Source organism: Mus musculus, chromosome 10, assembly GCF_000001635.26.
Source record: "Mus musculus strain C57BL/6J chromosome 10, GRCm38.p6 C57BL/6J".
NCBI classification, from domain to species: domain Eukaryota; kingdom Metazoa; phylum Chordata; class Mammalia; order Rodentia; family Muridae; genus Mus; species Mus musculus.
The window spans coordinates 107,812,961-107,834,377 of NC_000076.6; the positions used below are offsets into that span (position 1 = coordinate 107,812,961).

At 37.4% G+C, this 21,417-nt stretch overlaps 1 protein-coding gene across 7 annotated transcripts in view; it reads right to left on the bottom strand.

Moving 5' to 3' along the window:
- Otogl (otogelin-like) overlaps window positions 1-21,417 on the bottom strand; it is a 151,850-nt gene that overhangs the window by 52,431 nt on the left and 78,002 nt on the right. For 6 of the 7 annotated variants that reach the window (NM_001177567.2, XM_017314041.1, XM_006513929.3 and 3 more), the window contains 5 exons: window positions 14,713-14,847; window positions 8,922-9,071; window positions 6,977-7,096; window positions 4,107-4,223; window positions 953-1,109 (listed from right to left, as the gene is read on the bottom strand). In NM_001177567.2, the coding sequence (NP_001171038.1) occupies window positions 953-1,109; window positions 4,107-4,223; window positions 6,977-7,096; window positions 8,922-9,071; window positions 14,713-14,847 (679 nt within the window). The remainder of the gene's footprint in view (window positions 1-952; window positions 1,110-4,106; window positions 4,224-6,976; window positions 7,097-8,921; window positions 9,072-14,712; window positions 14,848-21,417) is intronic. The other variant, NM_001370989.1, reaches the window with a different exon arrangement.

Below are 21,417 nucleotides of genomic sequence, written 5' to 3' on the forward strand. Positions count from 1 at the left end.
TATAAATTAAATATTATTTATATTAGTATTGCAACACAGGGACATTCATTTGTTAACTACATAAAATAATGGAGGATGATATCATTATTTAGAAACTTCCTACAAGCAAAGGCCATTGTGTGTGTGTGTGAGAGAGAAAGAGAGAGAGAGAGAGAGAGAGAGAGAGAGAGAGAGAGAGAGAGAGAGAATGTACACATACATGTATATATATGAGTGTGTGTGAGAGAGAGAGAGAGAGAGAGAGCACATATATGTATATGAGTGTGTGCATGTGTGTGTGTGTGTGTGTCTATGGTGTGTCTATGCGTGTGTTATAGCTGATGTTTTTTAAAAAGTCCCACTTATACCCTAGACCAGCTTTAAACTCACTGTTACCTCAGCTGATCTGGTACCAAGATACAAGTGTATCCAACGAGGTCTTGCTCAAAGGGTACTTTTTTTTTGAGATGATGTGTTTCAATGAAATAAGTCTCATGACATTATTTTAAAGGAAGACAGATGCTTGGCAAATTAGAAGCCAAGCACAGAAACTGTCCCAATTGTCATCGGTTCTTCAGATGACTAACCACCCACATAAGTAAATGAAATGATTAAGGAGTCAAATCGGAAAGGAAATCAAGATGAGCTTTGAAAAGAACCCCCTTATTATCTATCAGAAGGATAAAACCTCACAGGCATAAGAAGATTGGAATCATAAACAACTTCTGTGAGGATGGCACATAATTTATATTTGAGAAGTTGCAGGAACAGCAGCCAAACACAACAGAAAACTTAAAACGTTCTTTTCACTTTGACATATGATAGTTTGTGATTGTCAAAAGACTGAAATCTAGAAAACTAAAACTAATTATAGTTCCCCCGAGTTTCATGTCATTACTCCCCTGTAAAATAGCAATTAATTTGGATCTTTTTAAAAGCTGTCCCCTTAATGATGTCCTATGCAAGTACCCACCACAGACAGTGGGTGACCTCCAGTGAACAGGCACCCCTTCCTGGCAGCATTTGTAAGCGTATGCGGCCACACTGGTACATAGGCATTCACAGTCCCCACCCAGGTTACAGTTACACGTGTCTTCATGGCAGTTCTTGGCAAAAGAGGTGACGTCAATCTGCAAGTAAAAAGAAAGACATTATGATTCCAATAAGCACCGAGTGTGACTAAATTCAGACTTCTCTGAGAGAAGAGTAGCTGCACACATTTGTCACAAAGGCTGTCACCAGCATAACACCACCACCTACATAGTCCTTATTGTCTCGACCTACCTTGTTGCGAAAGAAAATGGAAAATGCCACCTCCAAGAACTAACAGAACAACAATAGCAGATTGCTTTTGGCATCTGCACTAGGGCAGATTTTGGAAACGCGCTGCTGCCTTGAATTATTGTTGGCATAATCCCCGTGCAGTAGAGGAGCTCGCTGTGTTCCTAAATGCTCGGTGCTTTGCTTTTCTTTCTTAGCCTCCCAAATGGCAATACGCTGTTGGTGTGTGAGTGGCTACGGGCGGCTTCCTTTAAATGTCTGATCTCCACCTAATCACTTGCTTTGCATTGCCCTTGTTAAATTACTGATGAAATTAGATAGAGGGTCTACAATGTGTCACAAAAGAAGAAGTTTTGTGTCAGTTAAAGGTGTTTTAGGTTGTGTGCCATTGCATGGGTTAATTTCTCAAGCAGCAGCAGGGAGAGGACCCTTAAAACTCTGTAGTTCTGGTCCAGAATGAACACCATCTTCTCTATCAAGGAACTGCTTCCCTAAGAAGCATTAAAATCTCAAAAGAGGGCCCCTTCAATAACCTGGATTCTAGCCTATCCGTGCGCTCTTAATGTAGCAAGCAGTCTTGGACTCCCTTAAAATTTCTAAAAGTTCTTGGTATTATGACAGAGCTATCACGTCAACGCTTACAGGTATTTAAAATAAAATTTATAAACCTGTTACTTGTTAACATAAATTACATATTGATTGAGCAAAGTTAAATTAGCAGGGAGAATGCAGTGCTTCACCGTTTGGCAGATGTCTTTAACATCTTCCTGCCGTCCATCCAACTGCTTTGCCATCTACGGTTGTACTATGTTCACTGTGGCTTGGTTTTGTTTAAAATGAAGAATGCTCTCCATGTACATAGAATTAGAAAGTCAACAGTGCTTAATATCTTTGAGGGGGGTAACAGTGATGATATTTTTTATGCTATATCCAAAAACTGTAGCTTCCTTCTTTTATTATTTTTAAAAGTAGGCTATAGTGCATTAAGTAACATTATATCAGTTTTGAATACTGTTTTGTATTCTCTTTTTCCCCATTTTCTTCACTGCCCCATCCCCACTTTCTCTGAACGTCCTCACAACCCCCAGGGCACAAACTCTTTGCTTCTTTTATGTCCCAGGTGTCCTTTTTCTCAATCTCTAGCCTGTCTCACCACCTACTAATTACCTTCTTGCTTTCTTCTCTATATTTTAGGCGTCATCCTTTTACATCTGTTTATATGTAAATATGTATACATTATAGGCTAGGCTCTGTAGATGTGTTCTTATTGTTATTTGTTTGTTTTCCTTTCTGGGTCTGTGTTTAATACAATACATCTACTTTCATCTTTCTTCATAGCTGCATAAAACTCAATGTGTCTATGTACCACACTTTCATTATGCATGTATTTGCTTGGTAAGTACAGCATGAATAAACATGGATGTGAAAGTAACTCTGTAATGAGATATAGATGCTTCATAATAGCCAGAGGTGGTGTAGTTGGGTTACATGGCAGTTCTCATTTTAGTTTTTAACAACCATCACACTGATACACATAAAGGCAATGTTTAATTTGACGTCTGCAACCACACCAAACAACTCTGTTCTTCACTGGCCTAAACTCTTTAGGTTGAATTTACCTTCAAAATAATCTTTTGCTCCTATGTGATTCCATAGCATTACTCTTGATTATTTGAAAACTGCGTGGTTTCAAATACACAGATCTTCTGTTAGTGCATTTAATTAAATGCAAAAGCAACAGGCCACACGCATATCATCAACTCTATTTTCAGAAAGGTATCACAAGACTCTTAAGTCCACAGTTATGAGCCAAGTTTTGCAAAATTGTATTTTTTCACTTCAAAGAGTTTAAGTAATTTTAAGGACAACAAATGCCGTTGGGTATTTTCCATCAGACGAAGCTACGCCACAGAGTTAGTCTCCTCTTCTCAAGAAAATATCTGCCAAATAGTCTTCTCTCAATGACTGTTTAGTGTTTTAGAAAAATAAATAGCAGACCTGTCATACAACTCAAACACTGTTGATGTGCCTCCTTTGACAAAACAGGGGGCATGCAACATGGGGTGTTTCTTGGCCTCAAGGGTGCTTGTGAGACTCCTAACATTGAGAATTGGATGCCTCTGACGTTTTTGCTGGCTCTCAAGACTCTTTCCTCCTACTGGGTTGCCTTGTCCCACCTGGATATGAGGGTGTGTACCTAGTCTTACCGCATCTTGTTACACCACACTCTGTTAATACCACTGGGAGAGCTGCTTTCTTATGAAGGGAAACAACAGGTGGAATGGATTTGGAAGAGAGGGGTTTTGCTGAGAGCTGGGAGAAGTGGAGCGAGAGGAGGCCAGGATGTATTATATGAGAGAAGAAAAAAACTGTATCAAATTACTTTCACAACTTCTACCAGGACGCAAAATCTTGTGAGGAAAGAGGTTAGATACTTAAGTTTTGTTGTTAGAATAGCTCCTAGTATGGTTTTAAAAACACCAGGGATCCTGTTAAACGATACTTACCTAGAACAGTCACTTGAAATGCTCTCTGATGACAGACAAACATCTAACCCCTTTATAATTAACAAATATTTACAAAATGTCGTGGGCATAATGTATTTCATCACCTAGAATGAACTACAATGATCACTTGCAGATGTGCACTGTTAGAAAAGATGAGATAAGGAAGAAAGGAAGACAACTAAATATGTTGCTTATACAGAAAAATAAACCAACAAAGGTCCCCTAACGATGATGGTAGGACACCTGAGAAACACAAATTGCTGAATGTATCCCACTCAGCCCAGTATACACAGCAGCAGGTCTTTATAGTTGAGAATTTAGTAAAAAGCATTCATTTACCACATTGCGACAAGGAGCAAAAACATCACTGTACAAAATGGAACATTCTCTCTTGGCATAGGGAAATTTGTTTTGGTGTGCCTCGCAGGGCTTCAGGGCCTCCATAAGATCTTCACACTGTTGAAAATCAAAATGGAGAAGACAAGATTTGAAAGGGACTCAACTCTGAAGTCCAAGGACCCGACCTGACTCTATCAATGACAGAAGCATCTAGAACAGTGTCATCCTTTTAGGCATTTCCACCTACTGCCTGTTCTCAACCATATGGATTATGTATTGATAGCATAAATCACTTCTGAGATGCGAGTATTGAATAGAGTGATATTACAGAGGAAAATTAATCATTTTGAGTTTTTCACATCTATAACACTTTCACAAAAATTTCTATGAGCATGAGTATCCCTCTTTAGTGTTTCATTTTGTTCATTTTTGTCTATACAGACCACCTTCTGAGGTATTGGATGTACAGACCGTCTTCTGGGGTATTGGATGTACAGACCACTTAGTTGTACAGACCACCTTCAGAGGTATTGGATGGATGTACAGATTTCTATAATCTCCAGAAACTTAATTGCTATGAACTCTGAAATTTGACCTCTACTGCCTCTAACGTGCCTCTCCAAAACTTCCCTGAGAACACCCACCAACAATTTGCTCTATACTAAACAGAGAGGCAGTTTCTCAGTCTGAAGTTACTCTCTTAGCTTTCAGTCTGTCCTTAAGTGTCTCTTCTGATGTGGATTCAGCACCAACATTTTCTGTTGGTTTTGTTATACTGTACTACACTGGCTCTTCCTCTCCAACCCCCTGCTCCTACCTTTCTTTGCAAAACCTTGCCTCAAAGCCCCTAGTCCCCTCAATTGATACAGGTGTCCTCACTTCAAGATCCTGAATATGTTGCTACATGCTAAGTCTATTTATATACCAGCTTGATTTGCTGTATCTCAAAACTAGACATTTTCTGCTAAATATCTTTCAGTCATAGCTTTCTCAAACGTGATTATCAAAAGAGACAATGGTCTCTAAATGGACTACATTTATTTCTACTGTATTCTGAGCCCCATCCCTGTATACATATACTTTTTATTTGCCTTGCCTACGGAAGAACTCCAACAGATATTTCTGATGCCAGACAGATTTTCTTTGAGCCTTTCAAATGTATCCTTCTCACTGAAGGCCTTCAATAAATACTGGGAATTTCCATTTTTAGTGTTCTCAAGTTTTGTTAGATTTGTAATCTCCCCTCACAGCTTCCCTGGCTGAGCCATACAAGCCTCCTGCATCTGCTCTCTCCACAACCATCCTTAGTTCTTCAGCCATTCTCTATTTCCAACTCTGTGTTACACCCATATGAGCCCTGTGACATGCATTTTGTTCTGTATTCTCTCCAGCCCTGTTCACATCTGCTAGGTGAGTTACTTTTCCTCTGTTCGCTTGCTTCTAAACAGTGGTTCTCAACCTGTGGTTCACAACCCACACACAGGTTGCATATCAGATAGCCTGCATATTGCATATCAGAAATTTACATTACAATGTGTAACAGTAGCAAAATTATAGTTATGAAATAGCAACAAAAAATTGTATGGTGGAGAGACACCACAACATGAGGAATTGGATTAAAGGCTCACAGTGTTTAGGAAGGTTTAAAACCACTGTTATATAAACTATATCTTCTCAGATTTTATAGATGTTAAAGACTTTATCTCCAGAGTATTTGTCCCAGAAACCTCCCCTGATTTCTTAAAACGACTATGTGGAATGCATATATATTTAAACAACCATCTAGTTCCATATATTTTATAGGTAATTTTCTACATCACCTAGTAACTGAGACATTAAAATTCCTCAATGCAAGAGAATGTCATATTCATATTCTGTGCCTATATCATAATGAAAACCAGTATATTAAAGAAAATCTACTGAATTAATTTAGAGCAGAAGTGTTCTGCTATGCTTGAAAAATATGAGGGAAGGTATAAGTCTAAATGTCACCTTTGTTAATTCTCTGGACACATAATTTGTATTAGACAAACCACTGAACCTCCTTGAACCATAATCTTTTCATCTGTAATGTGAAGACAACTTTTGCAAAACTAAAGTTGTCACAAGAATTACATAAAAAGTAAAGATGAGACTCCATCACCTATAAATTACTATAAAAACAACATGTAAACAAAAGTAATCTAAACTAGCCTCTTGCCCGGGCGTTGTGGAAGAGCTGGTCCTACCCCTTGTGTGGGTAAAGCAGGTGAGCTAGCCCCAGTGGCAGTGGACACAGGGAAGCTGGCAGGCGGGATACCTCAGCTGCCACCCAGGCCTAGATCTGGGGCTCTGAGTTGTTCTACCCCATCATCGACTGCATCTATAGCCCGCTGGAGCATGTGAAGTGGCTGATCCTGCAGAATCAAAGCTGCAGGACCTCCGTGACACAGAGCAACAGCAAAATATCCAAGAGGAGTTCCTGTGAGGATCCAGAGGACCCAGTACTGATAGTGTAGCAGAAGCCAGAGGCATCAAATCAGACCAGTTGACTTATTGCAATGAACATTTGCAAGTAAAGAGGTGTGAACAAAAAAGGGTATACTGTGGGACATGCTATAATGCATAACAGCTCCCACAGAGAGATGTTTCTTGATAGGTTTGGTTTTCTGATTGTTTGGGGGTGGGGCGTGTTTCTTTTCTAGCCTATGGGAAGTTGCAAGGGTGAAGGATAAATGTGGAGAGACAGGAAGATGAGTGGGATTGGGATTCCGGATGGGAAACTCACAAAGAATCAATAAAAAGTTTAAAAGATAACCTAAGTAATTTTACTCCTCAGATTATTTTGATAAATACGTTTTTTTTTTCTAAATCCCATATATGTAACTCACCTGTCCTAAGGCCCAGCTGTCTCCAAACACCTGAGCATTTCGCACTTCAATGTTATTAGATGTTGTCATGTCATTGGAAGTACATTTGTCAAAGTTACCACACAATCCTGCCAGCTTGTTCTAAAGTAATAAAATTGTAATGAAATATTTTATATTTACTCTAAGACTTAAAATACATTAAAACTTGAAAGATTTAAGAGATAGAAAGAGCTTTCATAGAAATAATTTAAAATAAACATTTTAAGAAAATGAGTCCATACCAATTCAATTATGTTTATAATATTTAATAGCTTCAATATTTTACCAACCTCCAAGTATTAGCTGTCCACACTTACTGAAACATCTTAGTATTGATATCTCTAACAATGTAAGTAGAAAAATATATACTGAAGTACATTTATACACATACACACATATATATGATATATATCATATATATGTATATATATTATTTTAAGCATAAATAATTTTGAATAAATAATGTTGAAACAATAAAGCTAACTGGAGTCACTACAGGTCGTGAAAAGAGGAAAGCATTGGCCACAGGAACTACTTATACCAGCTCCGACCCAGTGGTTTTTCTCATAATACTATAATTTTTTTTTACAGGCAGGGCTTTCTAAAACTTTTTAAAATGGATGGTATTCCAATAATTATGGAAATTATTCTTGAAACCTTGAATTGATGTTACTTGAAATCTCTCTGCAACAAAAACAGCTGGAATTGAGTCCCTTAAAGTAACATGTCAAAATAACAGACAGTGCATGGGACCCATGTCTTAGAAACTATATATATTAAGGTCAATTATGACTTCAGCCACAAGAAAATCAACTATCTATAAACTGTGGAGTTTGCAATAATATCATAACGAAAAAACATTCATTTATAAAATATAGATGAATTTTATATTTATTTTACCAGGTCAAAGATGGAAGATCTCCAGAATTACCAAACAATTCCCCTTATATAATATTTGGGGAAGGAAAACAGTGGACAATAGCAATGGGAGTATAATGGTATTTTTCCTGATCGTGGAGACAGAGGGAAGATTTCACAATAAGGAAGCAGCTGCAGGGATTGATAGACTTGTTTTGTAACAAACTACAGCATTAGCTCAAGACTCTATACATTTTTCCAAACCCATAGAGCCATAAGATAATTTTAAAATACTTTACTACTAGTTAGTTACTACTAGTCACTTACTACTACAATATTACTATATGTCAACTTATTTATAAATTCTACAATGTGAAACATAATGGAGAAAACAGGTTATCAAAACAAGTGAATCTCTTTTACCAAAAAAAAAAAAAAAAAAAAAAAAACCACACACAAAAAAAAAACAAACAAACAAACAAAAAAAAAAAAACGTTTAACCAAACTCAAGGGACGAGAAAGGAGATGAACAAAGCAACAACAAATATTATGATATTAAAGCAAAAAAATAACTAAATAAGATTGACTTATATTATACACATCAATAGAGTACTCCTTTACACTGCTAAGAGTTCTGCCACTTGTGTGTTATACCAGTTGTGTGAGTATACTCCAGTTTCTGAAGTCTTTCTTTTTTTTTTTTGTTTTTTGTTTTGTTTTGTTTTGTTTTTGGTTTTTCGAGACAGGGTTTCTCTGTATAGCCCTGACTGTCCTGGAACTCACTTTGTAGACCAGGCTGTCCTCAAACTCAGAAATCTGCCTGCCTCTGCCTCCTGAGTGGTGAGATTAAAGGCGTGTGCCACCACGCCCAGCTCTCTGAAGTCTTTCACATAGAGTGTTATTAGTAATTTTGAAAACTTAACTTAGTTCAAACATAGCTCTCTAGAGTTTACAAAAAGAATCCAAGAAATCCTTTAAAACCATATTTGCCTAACAATTTGTTTAATCTTTCTTTTCTTCAAACACAGCTTCATTCACAGCATCCCACTTAGGGAGTAGGTTGGCCTACCTTCCACTGTGGCCCGACTTTGATGTGGATGGTTGTCTTCTCATCCCACAGAATGGTGATATCTTCCTCCGGGAAGTATATTACTATGTAGAACCCAGCCTTCCAGAGCTGGTACTCAGGTCTGCTTTCCAGGAAAAACCCTGATCGCTTCTTCCAAAAGAATAAAATGTCTTAGCGTAAGTGTCACAATGTCTAACCAAAAGAGGGAATACAGTACTGCTTTCCAGTAAGTATATATCTAACATAATTGCTTGCTGTGTTGTTTTTTTGTTTTTTGTTTTTTGTTTTTCTTTTCGAGACAGGGTTTCTCTGTATAGCCCTGGCTGTCCTGGAACTCACTCTGTAGACCAGGCTGGCCTCGAACTCAGAAATTCGCCTGCCTCTGCCTCCCAAGTGCTGGGATTAAAGGCGTGCATCACCATGCCCGGCTGTTTTTTTTTTTTTTTTTTTTTTAATTCTCTAATACAAACCCAATATTTTACATAAGAAATACATTATATTGGTATTTGTATAAAAAGTAGAAGCTGGGCTCAACAAGAGACCATGGGAAAAGTAAAAGATAATCCGGGGACGAAGAAGGGAGGAAAAGGAGAGAATGGACATGGAGAAATTGAAGGAACAATGGATATAAGAGGTTGAGGATGAAAAATGCATGCTCTTTCCTTCAAAAGAAAAAACTTATCTTTGCTATGATTCTCAGTACTTACTAGAGCATAAAAGCAGCCTTCTAATGTTATTACACCTTTTAATGAGATACAGAACTATCTACATTTGGCAAAATACAATGCTTTAAAAGTCCAGTGAGAATTTCTAAATGAAATGGTTTGGTAACTGAATAGATAGGTATGTATTATGTAGGTAGGTAGGTAGATAGATAGACAGACAGACAGACAGACAGACAGACAGATAGATAGATAGACAGATAGAATAGTGGTACACACATCCCACAGGTTACAATAATATTATAAAGGGAAATTACTTTCTTTTATGTATGAGACCAGAAAACTGTGATGAGAATGGGGAAGAAAAGATGACATAGGAACAAAAGGGGTGGGTTAAACAAAGAAACAAAGGTTTGGAGAAAGACAAACCCAAGATATGATCAGATCTAAATGAAAAAGCAGTAAAGGGCAGAAGTGCTGATTGCATGACAACTCAAAATATAAGAAATAAAGGTTTGAAGAGGGAAGTAATAGCCTATGGTTTGAAAGCTCAAGGAAAATAATTTACAAATTTAAAAAGGGTAACAGGGAGTACATTGGGAAGCCAGAGTATCTGTAACCATGACTGTGGCCTTGAATTGAGCTCATATGATGATCTTGAAAATACATAGTTATATTAATAAGAAGAAAACTGATTTATTCCCAGCCAAAACAACAAAAAATGGAAACATATAAAATCCTTCATCCATTTTTATTCTCTAAATATAATAAAGTATAGTGGGAGAATACCATAAAAGTATGGTGCTTACTTGAACATTTCAAAGGACAGGTGAAGTATATATATACTAATATATATACTAATATATGTGCTCTTATACTAATATATGTACTTCATATATTATATATATACTGATAATGTACTCCTATACTAATATTATACTTCATCATATATATACTAATATATGTACTCCTATACTAATATTATACTTATACCATACACAACAGATATAACCATTCATATTCTTAACTGACTTTACCTAATCTCAAATTCTTCTAGTGCCCAATCTTCTATTCTTATTGGCTGCAATAGTCACGTTATCATCTATGCACTTGGTATTCCTCCTGCTAGGTCCTGGAGTGTGGCATAATTGCCTTATTCTCTTTTTGACCCAAATGCTTCCTCCATCATGAGGGCACATAAGATCTCTAAGTCCCAAATATACTGATTTACTGGGTCCACACTTTGAGTTTTAATGCTCAGCCATTTTCATCTTTTGAATGGAAATTGCAGTGCATTAAAGTTTACTTTTGAATTGAGTTGTGAGCCAAGTCTAATGAACTAGAGACAATGTGCCCGTGTCATGGCACCCTGACACCTGTTCATTCTTCGTCTTGCTTCTCCCACTTCTCAGCACTGGTTTTCAGCTTCTTGCTTCACAGCTTCCACTTGGGGACCACTGCTATACAGCATCCACAGCACAGAGCCAGGACAAGGTTAGGTTGAGCAAGGGAACCAAGTATGAAGAGTGACAGGATTCGGCAGTCCACACTAGGAAGTTCTGCCCACACCATGAAGGGATGTGTGTCCAATAAAACACATATCAAATGGATAGAAAAACACCCTGACCAAAAAATCAAGAGGGGGTTGGAGAGATGGCTCATTGGTTAAGAGCATTGTCTGTTCTTCCAGAGGTTCTGTGTTCAATTCTCAACAACCTATATTAGCTCACAACCATCTGTACATGTAATGGGATCCAATGCCCTCTTCTGGTGTGTGTGAAGACAGTTACAGTATACTCATATACATAAAATAAATGGATAAATTTAAAGAAACCTTGAGGGAAATGGATTTTTTTCCCAAGGACTCTACTACATTTTCATTTGTGGAGACTCCATAATTTGTATAGTCTGATATGTACCTAAATCACTGTGTCATGACATCACCTTTTATCTTCATTTTACTTTCCAGCAAGTGTTTTGCTTTGTTTTGTTTAGTTTTGTTTCCTGACTTGTCCATATCATCTCTCTCCATCCCAGCAGTCTGGTTTTAAATCAGTTGTTCCAATTCAAAAGCACACCTTCTCTATTTGCCATTAGATACAAAATGCTTCTTTCATTAGGTAAGGCATCTTGCCACAAGAATGCCCTTCCTAATCGAAAGAAGTGACTGCACTCCTTACTTTCCAAGTTATCAGCTAACACTTCTTTTTAAAAGAGTCTGGAATGAGTTGTCCAAAATAGAAACCCGTGCTTTAGAAGGATAGCACTTCAAACAAAACTAAACATTGCTTGAAGAATAAGTCAGAAATGGAGATAATTAAAACATTTGGGAGGACAGCTTAGGTGAATTTATAGAAGAGTTTTAATTTGCATGCCTGATTGATTTATAATTTGCATACCTGATTGAATTATAATTGTGCACTTACATAAAAATGAGGAGTTGTTTATTCATTTCCCTCGATGAGCAACCCATTAGTTATGAAGTAAGTAGCACTTCCTATATTGTCACTTATGATCTCCCAGGAAGACATTTTAGCTGGGAACATGGGATTAAAATTATTCTTGTGACTTTTCTTAATCTTACTTCATGCCTCAGAATCTAAATAAAAGAGATTCATCAACACTGGTGTACCAGTGAAAATTGGAATCCTGAGTTATATCGAACTGCAATTATCACTTCAGAAATGTGCCAAACTGTCCTTATATAAGCATTTACCAACTTCTGCTCATTTGAGAAAGCAACCTTAATCACAGAACGACCTTTACCTATAGATGAATATCCATCTAATGGCCAGGCAGAATGTCTGTAATTACTTTTTCAAAGATGCAGAAGGTGTTTTGTCTCATTTGATCACTGTGTGGTTACTCTTAATGTTTCTACCTGGCACTCAAGACGTGTGTTAGCATGGAGGTTCTCTAACTGCGGTACTAGAATTTCTTTACTATTGAAAACCAAAGTAGCAAAAAATTACCAAAAAGTAATCCAGGGACTGAACAGATGATACAAATTAAAAGGCCTGTCCAAAATGAAAAGGTGCAGTCTTTTGTTTAACACAGGAACTTATCCCTCTTTTTATAGCAGAGAGGCTTCGTGGCTTCCCTTGACCCACCATGTCAGTTCACCCTCAGGCACCCCAGCACCTGAGGCAGAACACAGAATCTAGCCCATACAGTCAGTGTTCCAAGTGGCTTTCATGAAAAAGTATTTCCAAGGAAACTTAGGAAAATGGTGTTTCTGGGAGTCTCTGGGAATTCTGTTTGAAATGGTGACCTCTAAAAGACCACTGTCACTTCAAAAGTCCAAAGTCCAAATTCATTGCCTTTAAAATGAAGCTCATATGACTTGGGCCATCTGTGAGCTTCCAGGCTGAGCCTAGAGCCCTTGACATTCACTTTTGCATCCCATACCTTCCATGTTCTCATCTGCCAGGAACACGCCTGCCAGAGTCTCTGCCACACCCGTGCTCTACCATCCCAGGGACTTTGAACTTAAACCAATTGCGACTACCAACCATGACATTTTATCTTCTAATTCTGCTCCTTTGAGTGAGCTCATTTCCCTGCAATGCTAACCTATGCCCTCTTCATCTGGCCAATCCGTCTCTTCTGCCAGGATTTACTTCAGATTATGTCCCCATGTGAAAAATAAAAATAAAAAAGACAGATGGAAGGAAGGGGTGATCAGCTCTTAAGATTCACTAATGCGTACTTCCATTACAGTCTTCATAGAACTGAAGAACGGGGCGGGGGGGGGGGTGGTTGGAGTCAGGCTGAGGGGAAGTGGAAGCTTGAGAGGTTCAGTGAGGTTTGCTAGAGTGATACAGCAAGTAGGTGCCAGGTTGGGCTGTTAAACCAGTTCTAATTGACTCCAAATCTACGCTGCTGGTCTGCTCTTAATGCAGTCTTGGTTGAGCACAGTGGTTCTCAACCTGTGGGCCACAACCCCTTTGAGGGTTGCATGTTCATATCCTACATATCAGTTAATTGCAATATGAATCATAACAGTAGAAAATATACTAATAAAGTAGTAATAAAATAATTTTATGGTTGGGGGTCACCACAACTGTATTAAAGACCATTAGGAAGCATATGAGGCATTAGGAAGGTTGAGAACTACTGCTTTAGTGTTTGGCCCTACTAGGAGTCCTTATAAAATCTTATGTACACTCTGGCCCAGCACGTAACATTTTCCCATTCTATTCTCCATGAGGAACCCTTGAGCATGTAACTTCAAGACAAGCAGTGTCTTTTCAATACTCCAGCCTAAAAATTGAGCACAAATTTTAGTGTACCCCAGACATTGTGGATAGATGAGTGAATAAGTAGGTGAATGAATAAAATTGATTACATCTTCTAATTAGCCAAACTCTCAGGTTACAACAATAACTGAAAGAGACAAGGATCTTCATACATTGCTCGTAGACACACTGGGAAGACAGTTAAACGCACAATGAATTTGACTAAGGACTGATGATGATCTATCACAGTTTGGGAGAGCATCCTGAGAACTTTCCTGGAGATAGGACATACTGGAGATAGGACATACTGTACAGAATAAGTTAAGTGGGAAAAGAACTTCATCAGTCACTTTTTCTAAAGGTATAAATGAGAACAAAATGAACCTAAAATATGTGAAATAACTGAAAAGATTCCACTCCTGGAACATGGCCCTGAAAGAGGGCCACAAGAGGTAAGGCCGAAAGAGGACAACAGCCAAATCGGTAAGAACCTAGCAGGACAACAGAAAGAAATCTGAAAGCTTTGAAGCCCAAGAGACCTGGAAAGTCAGATTCCCATATGTGGAAAGCCAGTGTTGCTACAGTGGGTAGGGTGTAAAGATGGAGCTTTAGTCAGGATATCAGGAAGATGAACAAGGGGCTACTGAAGGAAAGCACCTAACAGATATTAGTTCCCAAGGCCAGAACGCTGCTTATAGGAAGAAAAGATTGTAGAGATAATTGAAATATGAAAAGAAATAATATAAGCAGAAGATACAAGCAGTGTACAGTTTATACAAAACCACACAAAACAACAGAGAAAAAAATCTAGATCTATCCAAACCAGGTCTAGTCTATTTTCTGGATCATTAATGGAAGGCATAATTGTCACAAAAGAAAGAATTCACTAACCTGTTTGTAAGGAGCATCATTGAGGTATATTTCAGTGTCTCCAATTGATATCAAAACACTTTTAGAACAAACAATATCATTGTCAAAGCATTTCTTGTTTTGGGAAATCACAGATATATCAGAATCGTCTGTACTCTGAAATAGGTCAAGAATATTTTATTGGCACAATAAATTTATACACTACATATAAATCCTAGCTACTTTATTAACAAATTTAAAGACAACCAAGGTTTATAATGGCTTATGTTATAACTGAAAATAGATGCTCTTCTAAAGCAAAATTAAAAATTATATTTGGCTAAAAGTGAGAAAATATTCTACTGGAATACCACAGTCTTTAAATAATTGCCCCTAATATTTTTTCAATTTTTGTACTATCAAAGCTTTTTAGATCCATTTTATCATCTATATCTATATTTGTATCTATATCCATACCTATATCTATATCATCTATATAATATTATATTATATATTATGTATAAAAGGTAACAGATTTTATTTATATATTATTACCTAAAAATAATTTTCATTTTTAGAAAATATATATTTTCCTTTATTTGGGGGATTTTTGGACTGCTTACTCCCTCCAAGGAAGAACTGAAGTAGATGCAAACTTGTTCCATGAACAAGCAGACAAAATAGTGCGTCTATTTTAGGGTTTGCTTTGAACCTCATGGTGTAACATCTCATTCTGTCAACATTTGAAATTGATTTTTATTGAAAAACAAAGTTTTATTGTTTCTGGAAGAAAACTTTTGAAACATTGGAGTCATAAGTCAAAACCTCACAGCATGCTGATACAGACATGGGCCTCTCTGTCAGAGGCAGCTGGATAGTTGGGATGCGATCTCTATATTCGGACTCTGAGCTCACATCCTCTCATACACACTTAGCATCATATTGTGCAAGTGCTCACAGCCAGTGCTCTCTCCACTAACCAAGTTAGAGTGAGAGTATACTTCCTTCCCCAAACACACTTCAATTGCAGCAGTGTGGAAACCATACATGTCCCATGACTCTGATGAGGATAGTATGAAGCTCTGGTGGTTAGTTAAGATGCACGGGTACAAAAGTGAGATCTAAAGTTTAGACAGTCAGCAGTTCTTAAAACAAGCCTTCCTGTCTTGTTAGAGTGTCCAGAGGGCTCGTGGTGTCAGCTTCATGTATGGACCTGTTCCAGTATGTGTTAAACATTCCTTCCCTACCACATTCAAATGCCCTGTGTATGATAGGCACAATATTCAAATGAATCACTTCTTTTTTTATTAGATATTTTCTTCATTTACATTTCAAATGCTATCCCGAAAGTCCCCTATATCCTCCCCCTAACCCTACTCCTCTACCCACCCACTCCCACTTCTTGATCCTGATGTTTCCCCTGTACTGGGGCATATAAAGTTTATTAATCACTTCTTAATAAGTACTTATGTATCAGAGTTCAGCCTACAGCCATCTTCTCAAGCAATAAGGTCCATTGACCTTAAGCAATGACATATGCCACCGTTTGGGCAGTGACACAAACCTGCTGTTAACTGTCTAGGCTAGGATTAGTCATCAGTGTTCTGCCCGGCTTTCCTGTGACTGGTTATGAGGGCTCTGAGAGGCATGAGACTTAAGTTTATCTCCCTAAGACAATCCCCTAGCAGTTGAGAGAGAATACCGAGACCACGGTGTGCTCCTTTATTTATGATCTCATTGACTTCCCATGAAATCCATTGCCATGGTGATGTCCTGGTTGTGAGTAGCATCTCTGGGATGACACTGACCTAAATACACAGTCAAGGATGTCGTGAGAAATTGAAGTGACGCTTCTATGGGCTTTCTGCTTCAGTGAGTTAAAAGTTTCTTCTTCTAGCTGCTTCTTTTGTATTTGCAATCTAAGAGGGTTTCTCTGGCTTCCCAACTTCACGATTTAAAATTTTTATATATGTGTATACCATATCTATATCATTTCCCTGTCTTTATCCTTTCTCCAACGATCCTTTCATATGCCCCCTCTCTCTCAAACTTACTGCCTTTTTACATAATTATTATTGTTACATTTGTGTTACACACAAGTGCACATGCATGTGTGTACATGTCAACTAGTAGTATCATTATGCAGGTCTTGTTTAGACAACCTAATTGTCGAGATGCTATGGATGCGGCATCACTGTCATATATAAACGATACAACCTACCAGCAGACATTCTGGCCCCTTTCAATTGTTTCTTTCTCTCTTCCATGATGTTCCCTGAACTTTGGGTAAAGCAATGGTGTTATAGATGTATCAGTTGGGGCCAGGTACCCCATGGACCAGTGTTCCCTACATTTTGACTGGTTTTAATTTTCTGTAATGGTTTCTGTCTGCTGCAAGAAGCTTCTCTGATGAGAGACAAGAGCTATACTTATTAGTGGGTCTAAGACTAAGTTGATAATGCAGTTAAAATTATCCTGGTTTAAGGATGAGCCAGTAGTTGGTTCTTTTCTAGATTTCATGAGCTCATCATCCATTGACAATTGGCTAGGTTTACTGTCCTAGGCATGAATTTCCTCCTTTTGAGTGGACCATAAGTCTAATTAGAGAGCTGTTGGTTACCACCATTCATATCTAATAGTAGATATAAATACTACTATTGCACCTTTGAGGATAGCTTGTTATGCTGGTTACTGTTGTGGTTTATAGACATCACAGGGGGAGGTGGTTGTTGATTGATTTTCTTCCATGTCAGCCTTGTGCAGTGTCATAAGACTTATTGCTAAAGAAGCCATTTTTCAAAGATCCCATCATCACAGAGTTGACAACTGAGTGACCCTAGGGCCAACTATTCCTCCCATCATGGATCACTATGGAAACCCACTACAGACGTCACTGGAGTATATACTGAGCCTCCAGAATATCACTAGCTAGAGAGAAAAACTTTTAAATTGTAATCATGTATTTTGGAAGAGATGAAAGTCCAAGCTGAGACATAGAGTAAAATGTATCACATATACCCAAAACTGTACCTACATGAAGGACTCTATAAGGGATGCTTGTACCTATGCCCGAGCAAGAGATGTGCAAAGATGATGCATCAACAAACAATTCCTTTCCTTCACTTTCAGTTTTCTCTTGTTTAATACCTAATTTCAAAACTTAGTGGATCAACTTTCCTTTCCACTGTCTGATTACTTTCATTTTGCTTCTGAATAGGTTTTCCCAAAGAACAGGAGTGGGCATGAAGTTAGAGGCCTCCTTGCCTCATCCTCCACGTGCTGAAATGGTGTTAGGTTGTCTGGCTACCTTGATTCCTCCTTTTATTTTCATCCTATTTTCAATGAAGCAGCTCTAAATTCTTGCTTTGCCTTTGTTGTCTCCCCTTGATTTACTTTTCTCCACTTTTTCTTCTGATCAATAGACTCCATCTGCTTATTTCCATCCATCCAACCCCTTAGTGATAATATCTTCAATCACACTATACTGCCCACTCAGATTACACAGCTGACTAAAGTTACACTTCACAATTAAAATACAAAATTTGACATAATGAACGCAAACTAAAAGTAGTTGGCGACCATGAATCCATCTCTGTAAAAGTATGCGAAGGGATTCTATTCACTGAAGAGAGCAACAGAGACATCAGGTCTCAAGAAGAAAGCAACTTTAAGACAAGAAATAACCAATGCAGATCAGGACTGTGTGAGGATTATAGAAACAACTAAATTTATATATACATCCCTCAACAGTAACTCTGAATGCCATGGTTTTATTTCTCTAATCAACATGCATAAACAAGGGTGATAAATGCTAAAACTGGACTTATCTATTTCTTGCCTATAAGAAATTTATCTCACTGGAAAAGAAGAACACATAGCCTTAGGGGGAAAAAAGGAGTAAAAAATAGCCCAAGCAAAGGTAACTAGAAAACAGGCAAGCATGGAAATACTAATATCCAACAGGAATGATTATGGCACCAAAACCAGTGTACAGATTCAATGTAATCCCCATCAAATTTCTGGTGGTATTCTCAATAAAAACAGAAAAATCAATACTAACTTTCATAGGAAAGCACAAATACCACGGGTAGCCAATCCAATCCTAAACAAAAGAATTATGCCAGATTTACATTAATATTTGATTACACTACAGAGACATAGATAGAAAATAACATGGCATCGACACAAAGCAGATATGTATATAATTGTAGCAGAAAAACAGAATTAAATTCAGACAGCAAAATATTTCTTTTTTTTGACAAAATTTTCAAAAATTGGAGAAAAGAGGCCTTTTTAATGAACAGGTCCAGAGAAAATTAATTTACACACAGAAGAATCAAACTAGAAGCCTCCTCTATCATCTTGTAAGAAAATGTCAGATGGATCCATGATCAAAACATAGGAGCTGAAACTCTGAAGCTATTAGGAAAAAAAATTTAAAAAATAATTTTAAAAAAAAGTCTTTCAAACGGTGGTTCTCAATCTGGAGGCCGAGTGACCCTTTCCCAAGGGTCATCAAAGACCATCTGCATTTCAAATATTTACATTGTGATTCATAACAGTAACAAAATTACAGCAATGAAATTGCTATGAATTAATTTTGGGGTTGGGGGACACCACACCATGAGAAATTGTATTAAAGGGTTGCAGAATTAGAAAAGTTGAGAAACACTGCTCTAAGATACAAGCGTAAGAAAGGAACTTTTGAAAAAGACTCCAACAGTTCAAGAAATGATGCCAAGAACTGAAAAAATAAATTACATTACACATAATTTGAAAGGTTCTTCACAGAAACGAAATCAAAGTAAAGAGAGAATCTGCAGGGTGGGAGAAAGTCTTTGCCACATGTAGATATGATGGAATTAGAGTAGAGTATAGAAAGAACAAAAATAAATCAATAATAAAAGCACATTATGTGGTCAATAAATGAAATTAAGAGAGAACTTTTAAAAGATGAAAGACAAATGGAAAAATATTCAACATAGTTAGCCATCTGAAAAATGAAATTGTATTAGGATTTCCTTTCATCCCAGTCAGAACAGCTATCACCAAGAAAGCATATGACAAAAATAATAACGAGAAAGAGGATAAATTGGAATCTTTATAGACAGGGAAGAAGATATAAGCTGGTCAAGGCACCATGAAAATCAGTATGAATATTCCTCAAAATTATGAAAACCAGATCTTCCATGTGACTCAAATATACCCCTACTGAGGATATGCGAGGATCGTTCCAAATCAGCACTGAGGTATTAGCACACTCATGTTAACTTAAGTTCTATCTATTCACAATAGCCAAATAATTGAGTCAGCCTGGATTTCCATCAACAGATGGATAAAGAAAATGTGAGGTATACACATGCATACATACACACTCATGTGTGCACGTGCACATGCATACACACACATAAACACATGCACATGCAATTTTACTTAGTCATAAGAAGAATGAAATCACATCACATGCTGAGAAGTAGATATAAGGTAGATTATTAAAATTAAGTAAAATAAGTCAGACATATATATACATATATATGTGTATATATATATACATATATACATATATGTATATATATACTCACTTGTGAGTCCTAGACTATGTATGCCTTAAACCACTTACACACACAAACATACATGCAATACACACTTGCACACAGGCACACATGTGTGCATGCACACATACATACACACATGCACACACATGTATATACACAGGCACACAGGCATACACATGCATACACATATATGCACACATGTATACACATGTGTATTCTCACACAGGCAAAACGAGGTGACAGCAGAAGGGCTTTCTTCTCACACAGAAGAACGTAGACTAGCGCAGATTAGAAGGGCTACTCATCAACTTGTTCAAAGTATGTGGTTCATTTGCAGAATTTGTTTTATGTTAAACAAGCACTGTGAACAATGAATATACATCAATCAGACCAATTTTTAAAAGAGGAATAGATTGATGTCAAGGTTATCTATTTTAGAACATACAAATGCAGAACTGAAGAGTCTTAGATTGTTCTTGTTTGCCTTAGTTTGGATAATGCCGCTAGTATAGAAATTGGGAGTAGTTCTAGCAATGGTTGAAGAGAGAAGTCCAACTTGTAAGGACTCCTTCATTTCAGAGAACGTAATTTAACTGTGTACGCCTAAATCTATAAAATCTATGCTTTACTGAACCCCTGTCCCTCCTAACTTACTCTTCGCAATCCTCTGCTGAATCAAAGTCCGTCAGTCTCTGCCCTTTCATGGATGAACATCTCTGCCTCCACAGCCTCAGAACTCATTAATATATGGTGGTATCTGTATTTTTAATTCACAAATTGCAATTGCATATATTTTATGAGTAAAATTTTAATGTCATAGATACAAAGTGTGGAATAATTAGGTGACACTGATTAATATATTCGCCAGCTCATGTACTTATCATTTTCCTGGGGGGGGGTGTTTATACATTTTTTTTGCAAGTTTCCAAAGTAGCCTTTCTCTCTCTAAATGTCAAACGTATTTGTTCCTCACCCTTTCACTAACTTTAAAGGAGATTTCACCAAAATGAGAAGAAGGATGGAGACATCCAATAGGGTTAGCTCTAAACTGAGCAGTGGGGTACAATGATGGACATCCGTAGAGGTGGGCCTGGTTTCATTTAGGTATGGCTAGTGTACTATCATGAAATCACAAAAAATTTCAAAGCCCCCATATAGACTCCCTGTATGTTTTCTTTTGATAGAGTTGAAG